Genomic DNA, 10,382 nt, shown 5'->3' with positions numbered 1-10,382 from the left:
AAACTGAAACTGTGACAGTTTAAATAGAAAAATACAAAAAAAGTCTTACAAATAAATATTATTCTTTATCTGTCAAAATTACATATTAAATCAAATGAATTCTGCCAAGCCTAAATATCACTCCTTGGACACGCAGTTCTGTCAGCTCAGCAGGACAAGGGGAAGCTGATGTCCGTGTGAAGCCCCAGTGACTCCCCCCACACACACCAGCAGAGGGGGCTGATTGCAGGATCAGAGCCTTGTTGGGACGTTTCTCACCAAACCCTCCAGGGCTGGAACATTACCGGTGATCTGGCTCCAGCTCAGCAAACAGCCTGAGTCAGTTCCAGGAAGAGAAACACCCAATTGCTGCTGCTGCAGGCGGGGCATATTTCTGAGCTCAGGAAAGTGAGACTAACCCCGTGTCACTGTCCAGAGGGAGCCATGGCCACAGACAACCCCGTGGAAAGTCTCCAGGAGGAAGCTACATGCCCCATCTGTCTGGAGTATTTTAAGGACCTGGTGATTATAGACTGTGGGCACAATTTCTGCCGAGCCTGCATCGCCCAGTGCTGGGAGGGATCGAATACAGACGTCTTCTGCCCTCAGTGCAGAGAAACTGTGCAACAGGGAAACCTCAGGCCCAACAGGCAGCTGGCAAATGTTGTAGAAATGGTCAAACGGTTGAGTTTACAGGCAGGAGAGGAGAGGGTGTGTGGGGAACACCAGGAGACTCTGAAATTGTTCTGTGAAGAGGATCAAACGTCTGTCTGTGTGGTTTGCCATCTGTCCCGGGCTCACAGAGAGCACAAGGTGGTTCCCATAGAGGAGGCTGCCCAGGAGTACAAGGTAGGGAATTGCTGTCAGGTTTAATGGGTAATAACTTTGGATTATAATTACAGGCTGATTTCACTGAATGTTACCTGTCATGGGTGTGATGCATCATTCAGCTCTGTAAAGCCTTACTTGTACGGGAGATGCTATCACGAAATGAATGATCTGGCAGTGCGGCGACAGAATCAGAATATCAAGTCTTGAAAGATACCTGATGTGGGAAACTTTTCTCTGAGTTTCTGAATGTTTTTCACACTCAGCTTCCACTGCTGAAATAAGGGGACTTTTTACACCACGGTTGGTGTTAACAATCAGTGAGGTTTAAATCACAGGAGCTGCAGGCCAGTCTAGGTGAGTGTGTTACCTTCAGACTGGAGAACTGCTCATTTAAATATCAACACTGTTAATTATTTTGTTCCCCGTGTGAGAGCGGAGAGGGAGAATTACAGCTCGGCACCATTTATTGCCAGTGCCACCAGCGGGTGATGTTTGGGAGATGCCACCTCTTATTTCCCCCCCAGTAAAGGAGGACCAGGCCCAGAGAGCCCAGCAGAGCCCAAGGGTAAATTCTAGCCCCATGAGGGGAGTCCAGCCCCAGGAGCCCCTTAGAGCCAATCAGCAACTCCATCCTGTTCTGAACATTGCACCATCTACTGTGAACAGATCATGGTGTCTCTTTTTGGTGACTCGTGTGGGAGGAGCTTATTTTGTGGGTGGAGCTTCAAAGAATCCAGCCACCTTTGCCCCTCCCCTGTTCTGATCCCTGCTCATTTATGAAGCTGTTTTGCTGGATGCAAAGGCTGCTTTTCCACCTCCTGTCTCTCACTAGCCCCTGCTGGCTCCCTCCCTCCCTCACTGCTTCCCTGCAGCAGCACCGCAGGGGTGTCACCGAACAGCTCCCCAGGAGCTCTCAGCAGCAGCTGCAGCAGCAGCCTGGGCCCTTGGGCAGAGGGGAGGAGACAACTCGAGGGCTCAGAGAAAGGAGAGTGAAATGGGGAAATTTCTGGGGGGGGCTCTGGGGGGCTGCCAGGGGTGTTGCACAGAGCGGGGCTAACAGGGCAGGAGCACGGTGCTGTGTTGTGTGAATGAATCACACGCTGTCAAAGGGGAAGAGAGCCCTTGGTTATTGTTACAGCTCTGGAGCAGTTATAATTATGGGTGGCACATTCCCCCAGACCGAGTGTTCCCTGTTCCTCACTGACCTCCAGCCACATCACAGCTTCACCCCGTACAGTTAATGGGACTGCGCTGGCTCAGGTGCTCAGCTGCTGCCTGGGGGAGGCCACATGGGAGCCTGGACAGACGAGAGCACGTGGGGTCTTGTTCCTGGCCTGGGTCTGGGTACAGTGCAGCGAGGTGCTGCCCCAACCTCTTCACCGGCACTGGCAGGAGGGATCGTTCAGAACCTTCCCAGCTGTTTCCCCTCTGGCCTGTGCTCAGTGATGTGAAGCTTTAGCTCAAACACCGGCTCTGAGAAGTCCTGAGGATACGTCTTCACTACCCGCCGTATCGGCGGGTAGCGATCGATTTCTCGGGGATCATCTAGACCCGATATATCAATCCCCGAACGCGCTCCTGTCGACTCCATAACTCCACCAACCTGAACTGCGGTAGCGGAGTCGACATGGGGAGCCGCAGACATCGATCCCGCGCCGTGAGGATGGTAGGTAATTCAATATAAGATACTTCGACTTCAGCTACGTTATTCACGTAGCTGAAGTTGCGTATCTTATATCAATTTTCCCCTGTAGCTCAGACACAGGCTCTGAGAAGTCCTGAGTGTCTGCAGGGAGCAGAGCCCCTGCTCTGAGACTGGCGTCTCTGCTCCCATGAGGGCTTTGGGGCCGGCAGAGCCGAGTCTGCTGCCTCCTTCCAGGGTATTTACTGCTCTGGTACAGTACTGTCCACCCATTGGACAGGCAGACTAATGGCTGTTTATCGCACATGATGCCCCTGCAGGTGAAACTCCAGGGAGCCCTGGCCCCTCTGAGGAAGGAGCTGGAAGAGGCCCTGGCTCTGATGTCTGAAGAGGAGGAGGAGATCACAGAGTGGCAGGTGGGTGTCCAGGTTTATTCCTCCCTGAGCCCTTCCCCCTGCAGCATTCCCAGGAATGACGGGGCCGTAAAGCTCCTGGATGTGGTTACGAACGTGCTCTGGTTGTTTGCTCCATTGCACAGTCTTGGTGCCGGCCATGGACAGCACAAGCCTCCGGCACTTGGGGATGCCGGGCATGAGTGCGGGAATCTCCCCGGTGCCCAGATCAGCACCCTGCCCACTGCTCCACCCCATTTGTCCTCCTCTCCCCGAGGCCCCATCCATGCGCCTCTCCTGCTCTGCCCCATGCCCGGCTCCCAGTCAGCCCCCTCCCCAGAGGCTCCCCGCTCACCGTTCACTGTTGCAGCTTGCTCCTCTCCCCCATCCCCTCCTCCAAGTCCCCCTCGCCTGCCGCTTGCTCCTTTCTGCCCCCTCCTGCCTTAAGGGGGAGTGATGGGGGGGAGGGACGGAAAGGAGCACTTCGCGGGGACCCCACACACGACGGGCTCCCTAAAGGCTGCGATCCATGGGGCACTGGGCACATGAGCATGGGGCACTCGGCCAGGCTGGGTGAGGCCATAGCCAGCCTTGACAATGCCCTGGGCACCCAACACGCATGTGAGCCGCCGGATGGCACCGAAAGGACTTTTAGCACCTGCCCTAGTCCTGAACATTGCAGCCCTGGGAGCAGGTTGTCAAAAAAGGAGCATCATTCACATCCCGCTGTGATGGCTCCCCTGAGTGTCTGAGTGCCCAGCACTGGGCACCCAAATCCCCCCATGGATGCCCTGTGCGGCCCCCTGTAAATCTCTCCTGCACCCTCAATTTCTCCCCACTCCCCTGTGTCCATCCCCTGCCAAAAACTGCAATAACATACGGCGTCTTTACAAAGCACCCTAGACAACCCCACTATGGAACTGGCCATATGAACTCTGAACTAAAACAAACCCATTATGGTACGTTTCCCAAAGAAGTAAATCTCCTTACAAACCTGATACTGATCTAATCCCCTGCTTCATGGACAGAGGCCCAGTCTATGTAACTCAGCATCTGGCTCACGTTTTCTCTCTGCCTTTCCTATTCTTCTATTTCAAGGGGAAAGTGAAGAATAGGAGAGAGATGATTGCAGGTGAATTTAACAAACTGCACACACTGCTGAGAGAGGAGGAGCAGCTGCTTCTGCAGAGCCTGGAGGAGGAGGAGAGGGAGACTCTGCAGAGACTACAGGAAAATGTAACCAAACTCTCCCAGCAAAGCTCCTCTCTGCAGCAGCTGATCACAGAGATTGAAGAGAAGTGTCAGCAACCAGTTGTGGAGCTGCTAAAGGTGAGACGGCATCAAAATTCTCCACCCATCCAGAATTAGAACTCAGATCCCAGGGTCTGGATTCCAGCAGTTAGAGTAAATGTGTTCTGCAGTTTACTGACAAACAGAACATCCGGCTAAGGGCTCCATCAGTTATAAAATATCCCAGTTCATGTTAGAGGGGAATTCTCCTCATGGAGACACAGTGAGGCCATGGGAGATTAAATGGATGATACAAGAATGATACTGAGCTGAACCCATCCCTGCTCTGACTCCAGAACATTGGACCCAACACAGGCGATAAACACAGATACTGATGGGTTGAATCCCTAGAAGGGAGAATCCTTTAGCTAAATTCCTGTCTCACCTACATAAATGAAACAAGTGTTAATGCACAATAGTGTACGAGATTTTACCACAAAACAGTGAAGCCTGGGAGGGTTGATCTATTTTCTAGATGAAAGTTTGATGCCCAGAGTGAAACTCACACAGTTTTATGCACATTGTATTAATACAGAACATTTATTCTCTTTTTTCCTTTCAGGATGTGAAAAGCACATTGAGCAGGTGTGTTTCCTATGTTCATTGCACTTATATGCTTGGTGGTGATTCTGGGATGATGTGTGTACAGAGCAGCTGAGTGGTGATGGGACGTTTCTTCATAGGAGTGAGAATGTGAAACTCCAGGAACCAGAAGCTGTTTCTACTGACCTGAAGAACGTGTATAAAATTTCCCTTGACATGAGGGAAGCGCTGCAGAGATTCGGAGGTGAGTGGATTCTACTGGGACATTCAGCTGTGTTGTGCCTGGGGCTCTGGACAGAGCCTGGGACCCCAGGACACGCTTGCACCCAGCTGACAGGCTTGGAACTGTGATAGCTGGAGGCTGATGCGCTGAGTGCTGGTCAGTTTGCCTGCTACCTACAGCCACCTGCTGGTACTTGCCCAGGTGTCTGACCAGGCCCCATCACTCTGACATCCTGACCCCTCCATGGCTGAGTTACTGGGTGTCCCTGAGACAGGTGCTGTGAGGCCTGGACTGGGCCCATTGTACTGGGAGCTGCAGAGACGAGTAACGGATGACGTGTCTGTCCCTCTCTCCTGGGACACATGAGGGCTGCATTGTGTGGCCACCGCTCAGCACTGCCTCAGCCCCCATTAGCCAAGGCTGGCCCAGCTTTCTGAGCTGGAGGAGGGGCTGGTCTGGCTGCTGTGGTCTGACCTGGGCCGTGTGTTACTGGGTAATAAGCTGAAGGTGCAGCTGCAGAGGGTCTGTGCCACTAGCAGCGTCCATGAGACAAATGGCTCTGGGCAGAGAGTTCAGGCTGGAGCCAAGTCTCCATTTTCAGCCTGATTTGTGGGGGTGAGATCAGGGGCCCAGCGGGGCATTTGTCTGCAAAGGGCAAATTAAACAGCAGCTCTGGAGTGTTTCATAGCTGATGTCCTGAGCCTGACCTGCCTGTAACTGCGTTTCTGGGGATGTTGACAGTCTCTCCTTGCAAGTCACTGGGATTGGGGCTCCTAAGTTGCTCAGACACGTTTGCAGTGGAGCTGGGTGAAATGTTTTGGACAAATAGTTTATTTGCTGCAAAATTATATTTCTGGTCAACAGAAATTATTCGTGACTCCATGTCGGGTTTGCTGACTAGTTTCAATTAAGAGAAAAAGGTGCCGCCTCTTCCCTTGTAGCCTTTAGCCCAGTGTTGGGCCCTCAGCTGGGAGAGCCAGGTTCAATCCCCCCGTGTGATGCCATGAGAGCTCGAACCGCTGGGCTCCAGGTGTCTGATGACGTCCCCCTGTGTCTAAACACTGCCATGGGCACTGGGCCAGAGCGTGGGAGTGAGAATGACTCTGCAGCCCAGTGGGTCGGGCCCCCACTTGGGAGCCCAGAGTCCAGCTCCTCCGCTCCAGTGACCCTGTAATTATGGATCCATAACCCCAGTGAGGGGAGGGGTTACGGCCCCTGGCACAGCAGTGTCTCAGCCATGTCTGCCGGGGTTTCCTTGCACTGATGTAGCTGCACCGGTGCAAACCCCTAGTGCAGACACGCTGTGCAGGTGTGAACTGGGACTGGTCCCCGGTGCAGTTTCTCCCAGATGGAGGGAGAAGTAAGTGGGGAAATGCCCCCTCCTCTCCCCACTGCCCTGGCCTCATTAGCAACAGCCCATTAGTGCGCATTTATACCCCCCGAATCTTCCACTGTAATGCCCCCCAAGTGAGCCCAATCCAGACAACTGCCCCCGTGGGGGTAGGGCTGGACCGGGCAATGGGAGGGGCTGGCTGTGGGGTTTTCCCGGCTGGAAGGTGGGGCCCGTGGGGCCTTCCAGCATGGAGAGTCCCAGCTGCTCCCCCTGGGGCAGGGCTGCACCCCCAGTGTGTGTGGGCACAGCACCAACCTGCTCTGAGCGAGAAACCAACCACACATGGCCCAAAAGCAGCAGAGATTCCCTGGGGCCTGCCTCTCCCTCCCCACTCTCTGGCTCCCACCCCTCCCTTACCCTTCCCCCACCCCTGTGAGGGACCCTGGACCCTGCGTCTATTCTGACCCCTCACCAACATCCCTCCCTCTCTTCTCACTCCCTTTCTGCTCCCCTGGGCCCCTGCCCCTCTACTGCCACTTTGCCTCCCTGGCACATGCCTCTGCCCTCCACCCATCTCTGCCCCATTGGAACAGCCCATCCCTTCTCTCCCCCTGTCCTCCTGGCATCTGCCCCTCTCCCCCAAACATCCTCTGCACCCTGGAGCTCACCCATCACTTCACACCCCTGCTATGTCCTGGCATCCACCTCTCCCCTTTCCCTCCTCTGTGCCATGTCTCCCACCCCACCCCTCACCCTCCTCTGCTGTCCTGACTTTCGCCCTTCTTACTCCCCTCAGCCCTCCTGACGCCTGCCCCTCTCCCCACCCTCTCTGACCCCTGGCACCCGCCCCTTCCCTCACTCCCCTGTGCCCATCCCTCCTCTAGCCCCACTCTGACCCCTGGCACCTGCCTCTCCTCAATCCCCTCTCCTAACACCTCCCTCTGCCCACCTGCCCTGCCTCTCACCCCTCTCTGCTCCCCAGTGCTTGTCCCTCCCCTCCTCTGCCCTCCCTGTGCCTGCCCTTCTGCTCAACCCCCTCAGCCCCTGGCACCTGCCCTTTCCCTTCCCCCCGCACTCCCCTCTGCCTGCCCCTTCCCTCCTCCTGCCCCCCAACACCTGACCCTCCCTCTTGCCCCTCTGCCACCATCACCCATGCCACCTTCTCTGTATTTCTCACCCCTCCCCCTCCCCTCCCCCTCTGACTCCGTGACACCTGCCCCCCACACCACCCCTCCAGTCCCCTGATGCCAGCTCCTCCTCTGCCCCTGGCCCCATCTGCCTCCCTGGTGCAAGTCCCTTCCCTCACGCCCCTTTGTAACGCCTGGTCTCAGCCCTTCCTCTCACCTCAGCACTGCCCCACCCCTCCCCTCACCCTCTCCTAACCTCTGGGCCCCACCCTCCCTTCATCCTCTCTCTGCCCCGCTGGTGCCCACATCTCCCTGCACACGCCTCTGCCCCCTAGGGCCTGCCCTTCTCCACACCCCTCTCTGCCCCCCTTCTGCTCACCTGCTCCTTCACCCCCCATTCTGTCCCTTTGGCACCAATGCCTGTTCATTCGCTCCTCCCCCATGGCTCCACCTCCCCACTCCTCATCATCTCACCCCCTGGCAGCTCACCCTGCCCTTGATTTCCCCTGCCCCATTGGCGCTCCCCATTCCCTCACACCCCTCTGCCCCCTGGTGCCTGCTCATTCCCTTCCTTCCCTGTGCCCCCTGGGGTCCATCCCCTTCTTCTGCCCTAGTGCCCACCCCTCCCCTCTCCCCCTGCAGCCCCCTGGAACCTGCCCTTCCCTTGACCCCCTTCTGCTCCCATGGAGCCCACCCCTCCCCCCACGCCTAGGGAACCTGCCCTTCATCCCCCTCTGTCCTCATGGTGCCTGCCCCTCTTCCCCTCCCTCCACCCCCTCTGCTCCTGTTTCCTCCCCCTCCCGTTTCCTCTCCCAGCATCAGCCTGTCCCCTCCCCTCCCCTGCCTCCCCTGACACCTTTCCACCCCTTCCCCGCTCCTCTTGCCCTTCCCCCTCATTGTCTCCTCACAGGCAGAGGGGCCCTGACTTCCCTCAGCTAACAACCCCCGTCCCCGCCCCAGTGATTAACCGGGACGCAGGTTAATTTCCCTTTGATCCCAGTGACCAGCCTCTGGCCCTGGCCCTGACTCTGTGACTCTCTCCCCAGTGGACGTGACTCTGGATCCAGACACGGCTCATCCCGAACTCGTCCTGTCTGAGGATCGCAAACGTGTGAGACACGGAGACAAACGCCAGGATCTGCCCAACAACCCTGAGAGATTTGATAGATATTTCGTTGTCCTGGGCGCTGAGGGGTTCACGGGCGGGAGGCGTTACTGGGAGGTGGAGGTGGGAGACAAGACAGGCTGGGACCTGGGGGTTTGTAGGAAATCTGTGGAAAGGAAAGGGGAGAGCACACTCACACCTCGGAATGGATTCTGGGTCGTGGGGCTCTGTGATGAGGGATACGAGGCAGGCACCTCCCCCCTAACCCCCCTCCCCGTGAGCGTCAGGCCCAGCCGGGTGGGGATTTTCCTGGACTATGAGGCGGGCGAGGTCTCGTTTTACAATGTGACTGACAGGTCCCATCTGTTCACTTTCACTGGCACCTTCTCCGGGAAGCTCCGCCCTTATTTCTGTCCCTGGAACAATGCTGGGGGTACAAACGCGGCTCCCCTGATAATCTGCCCGGTCCCAGCTGAGGCCGGAGGGAATCTCTGTCCCTGACAGTGACCCTGTGGCACAGACTGGCCCTTCCCAGCCCTGCTGCTCTTCCCACCCCCAATGGTGAGGGCCAGTTACTGCAGCAACTGGACTTTCTGTGCTGACCGGACGCTGCCAGTTTCCATTTTCAGCTGGAGATTCCAGTTGAAAACCAGACACCTGGCAACCCCCAGCCCCCACCTTCCCCGTCCCCTGCCCCAGGGGTAGCAGGTGGTGGGGGATGGGGTCATTCACTTCTGTCAGAATTTTCTATCCCTGTGAAATCTCAGTGTAAAATATGAAAGGATAAAGATTATTCTAATTTAGAAAATATTATTGTAACAAGGTGTAAATACAAGAATATTTTAATTTACATTTCAACAGTATTTCAAAATCAAGCATCTAAACATATTTTTAGAAATTGAATTATTTACATTTATTTTTTTATTCTTCCCTCAAATCTATAGTGAAATTTAACTTCTCTAAATAACATCATTTGTATTTCAGCTGTGGAATGCAAGAAATGCAAAATATTTATCTTAACAAAATAAAGTATTAAATTATCAGACTGGGTTGTTCAGTTACTGTGTATATGTGTTATTAACATCACAACTACACACATGTGCAGCTGCTCTCTCTCTTCCCACCCCCACCTCTCCCCCTTTATTGTCTTGACTGGTTCTCTCTGGCAGGCAGGGCACATACACCCACCTCCTGCACTTCATCTTTGAAAATTAATAGTTGAAAAAATGATAGAATTAATTAAGCAATATATTTAACTTAACTCACACAAGATTATATAATAGTCTTTGAACTTCTGTCAGCATTAATTCATGTGATTTTTAACTTTCTAGTTACATATAATCAGTAATCAAGATGTGACCCTTTCTTTTTCTCACATCAATTAACAAAACACAGACCCTGACATCAAATGCTCTCTTCCTGTTGATAGAAATCTCTTCTACAATCTCAATTTTTTTAGTTTATTTTTCTTTAGAAATATTATTTACAGGCAATGTACTGTCACTGTGCCCTATTGATTTCACTGTACTGCTGGGCTCTTCATGTTCTTGGTTATAAGGACACAACAAATGTAGTTTGATAAAGAAATAGAGAAGGGGTTGTGTTCCTTTACTGAATCTTCACAAATTAACTTAATTGTATTAAAGATGCTGGCACTTAGTGACACATAACATAAAATTTGGTGAAGCTTTTTGGCAAACCTTTCTTCTCGGCCATAAATCAGTTGGAAGGGTGATATTTTTGTTTTCACATGATGTTTAGAGTTCAAAAAAAAATAAAAATAAAGTTACTCCAGGAAATTGATCATAATTCTTCTGGGTTCTGTCCACCACCTTCTGGAATGCTCTGTAAAAATAGTGACAGGTTGGTCTAATTCCTTGAAATTAGCAATTGAACCTAGTTTCTTGAAGAGCTAGC

General features: G+C 53.6%; 1 protein-coding gene across 1 annotated transcript; it reads left to right on the top strand.

Moving 5' to 3' along the window:
• The first annotated feature begins 419 nt into the window (after positions 1 to 419).
• LOC123346498 (E3 ubiquitin-protein ligase TRIM39-like) lies at positions 420 to 9,027 on the top strand. Its single transcript, XM_044983934.1, has 6 exons — positions 420 to 828; positions 2,773 to 2,868; positions 3,943 to 4,173; positions 4,697 to 4,719; positions 4,818 to 4,921; positions 8,407 to 9,027. Exons 1-6 carry the CDS (start codon positions 424 to 426, stop codon positions 8,964 to 8,966), a joined length of 1,419 nt encoding a protein of 472 aa, XP_044839869.1. The 5' UTR covers positions 420 to 423; the 3' UTR covers positions 8,967 to 9,027.
• Positions 9,028 to 10,382: the final 1,355 nt, after the last annotated feature.

Source organism: Mauremys mutica, chromosome 12 (assembly GCF_020497125.1).
Source record: "Mauremys mutica isolate MM-2020 ecotype Southern chromosome 12, ASM2049712v1, whole genome shotgun sequence".
Classification (NCBI taxonomy): domain Eukaryota; kingdom Metazoa; phylum Chordata; order Testudines; family Geoemydidae; genus Mauremys; species Mauremys mutica.
Note: the sequence above shows the minus strand (reverse complement) of the source record. Positions and strands in the feature narration are given on the sequence as shown.

What these genes read in the sequence shown, in the direction of transcription:
- LOC123346498 (XM_044983934.1), top strand. Translation starts at nt 424, where the DNA reads ATGGCCACAGACAACCCCGTGGAAAGTCTCCAGGAGGAAGCTACATGC. An exon ending in AGGCTGCCCAGGAGTACAAG is followed by an intron (nt 829 to 2,772) that starts GTAGGGAATTGC and finishes ATGCCCCTGCAG; the next exon opens with GTGAAACTCCAGGGAGCCCT. An exon ending in GTGAAAAGCACATTGAGCAG is followed by an intron (nt 4,720 to 4,817) that starts GTGTGTTTCCTA and finishes GTTTCTTCATAG; the next exon opens with GAGTGAGAATGTGAAACTCC.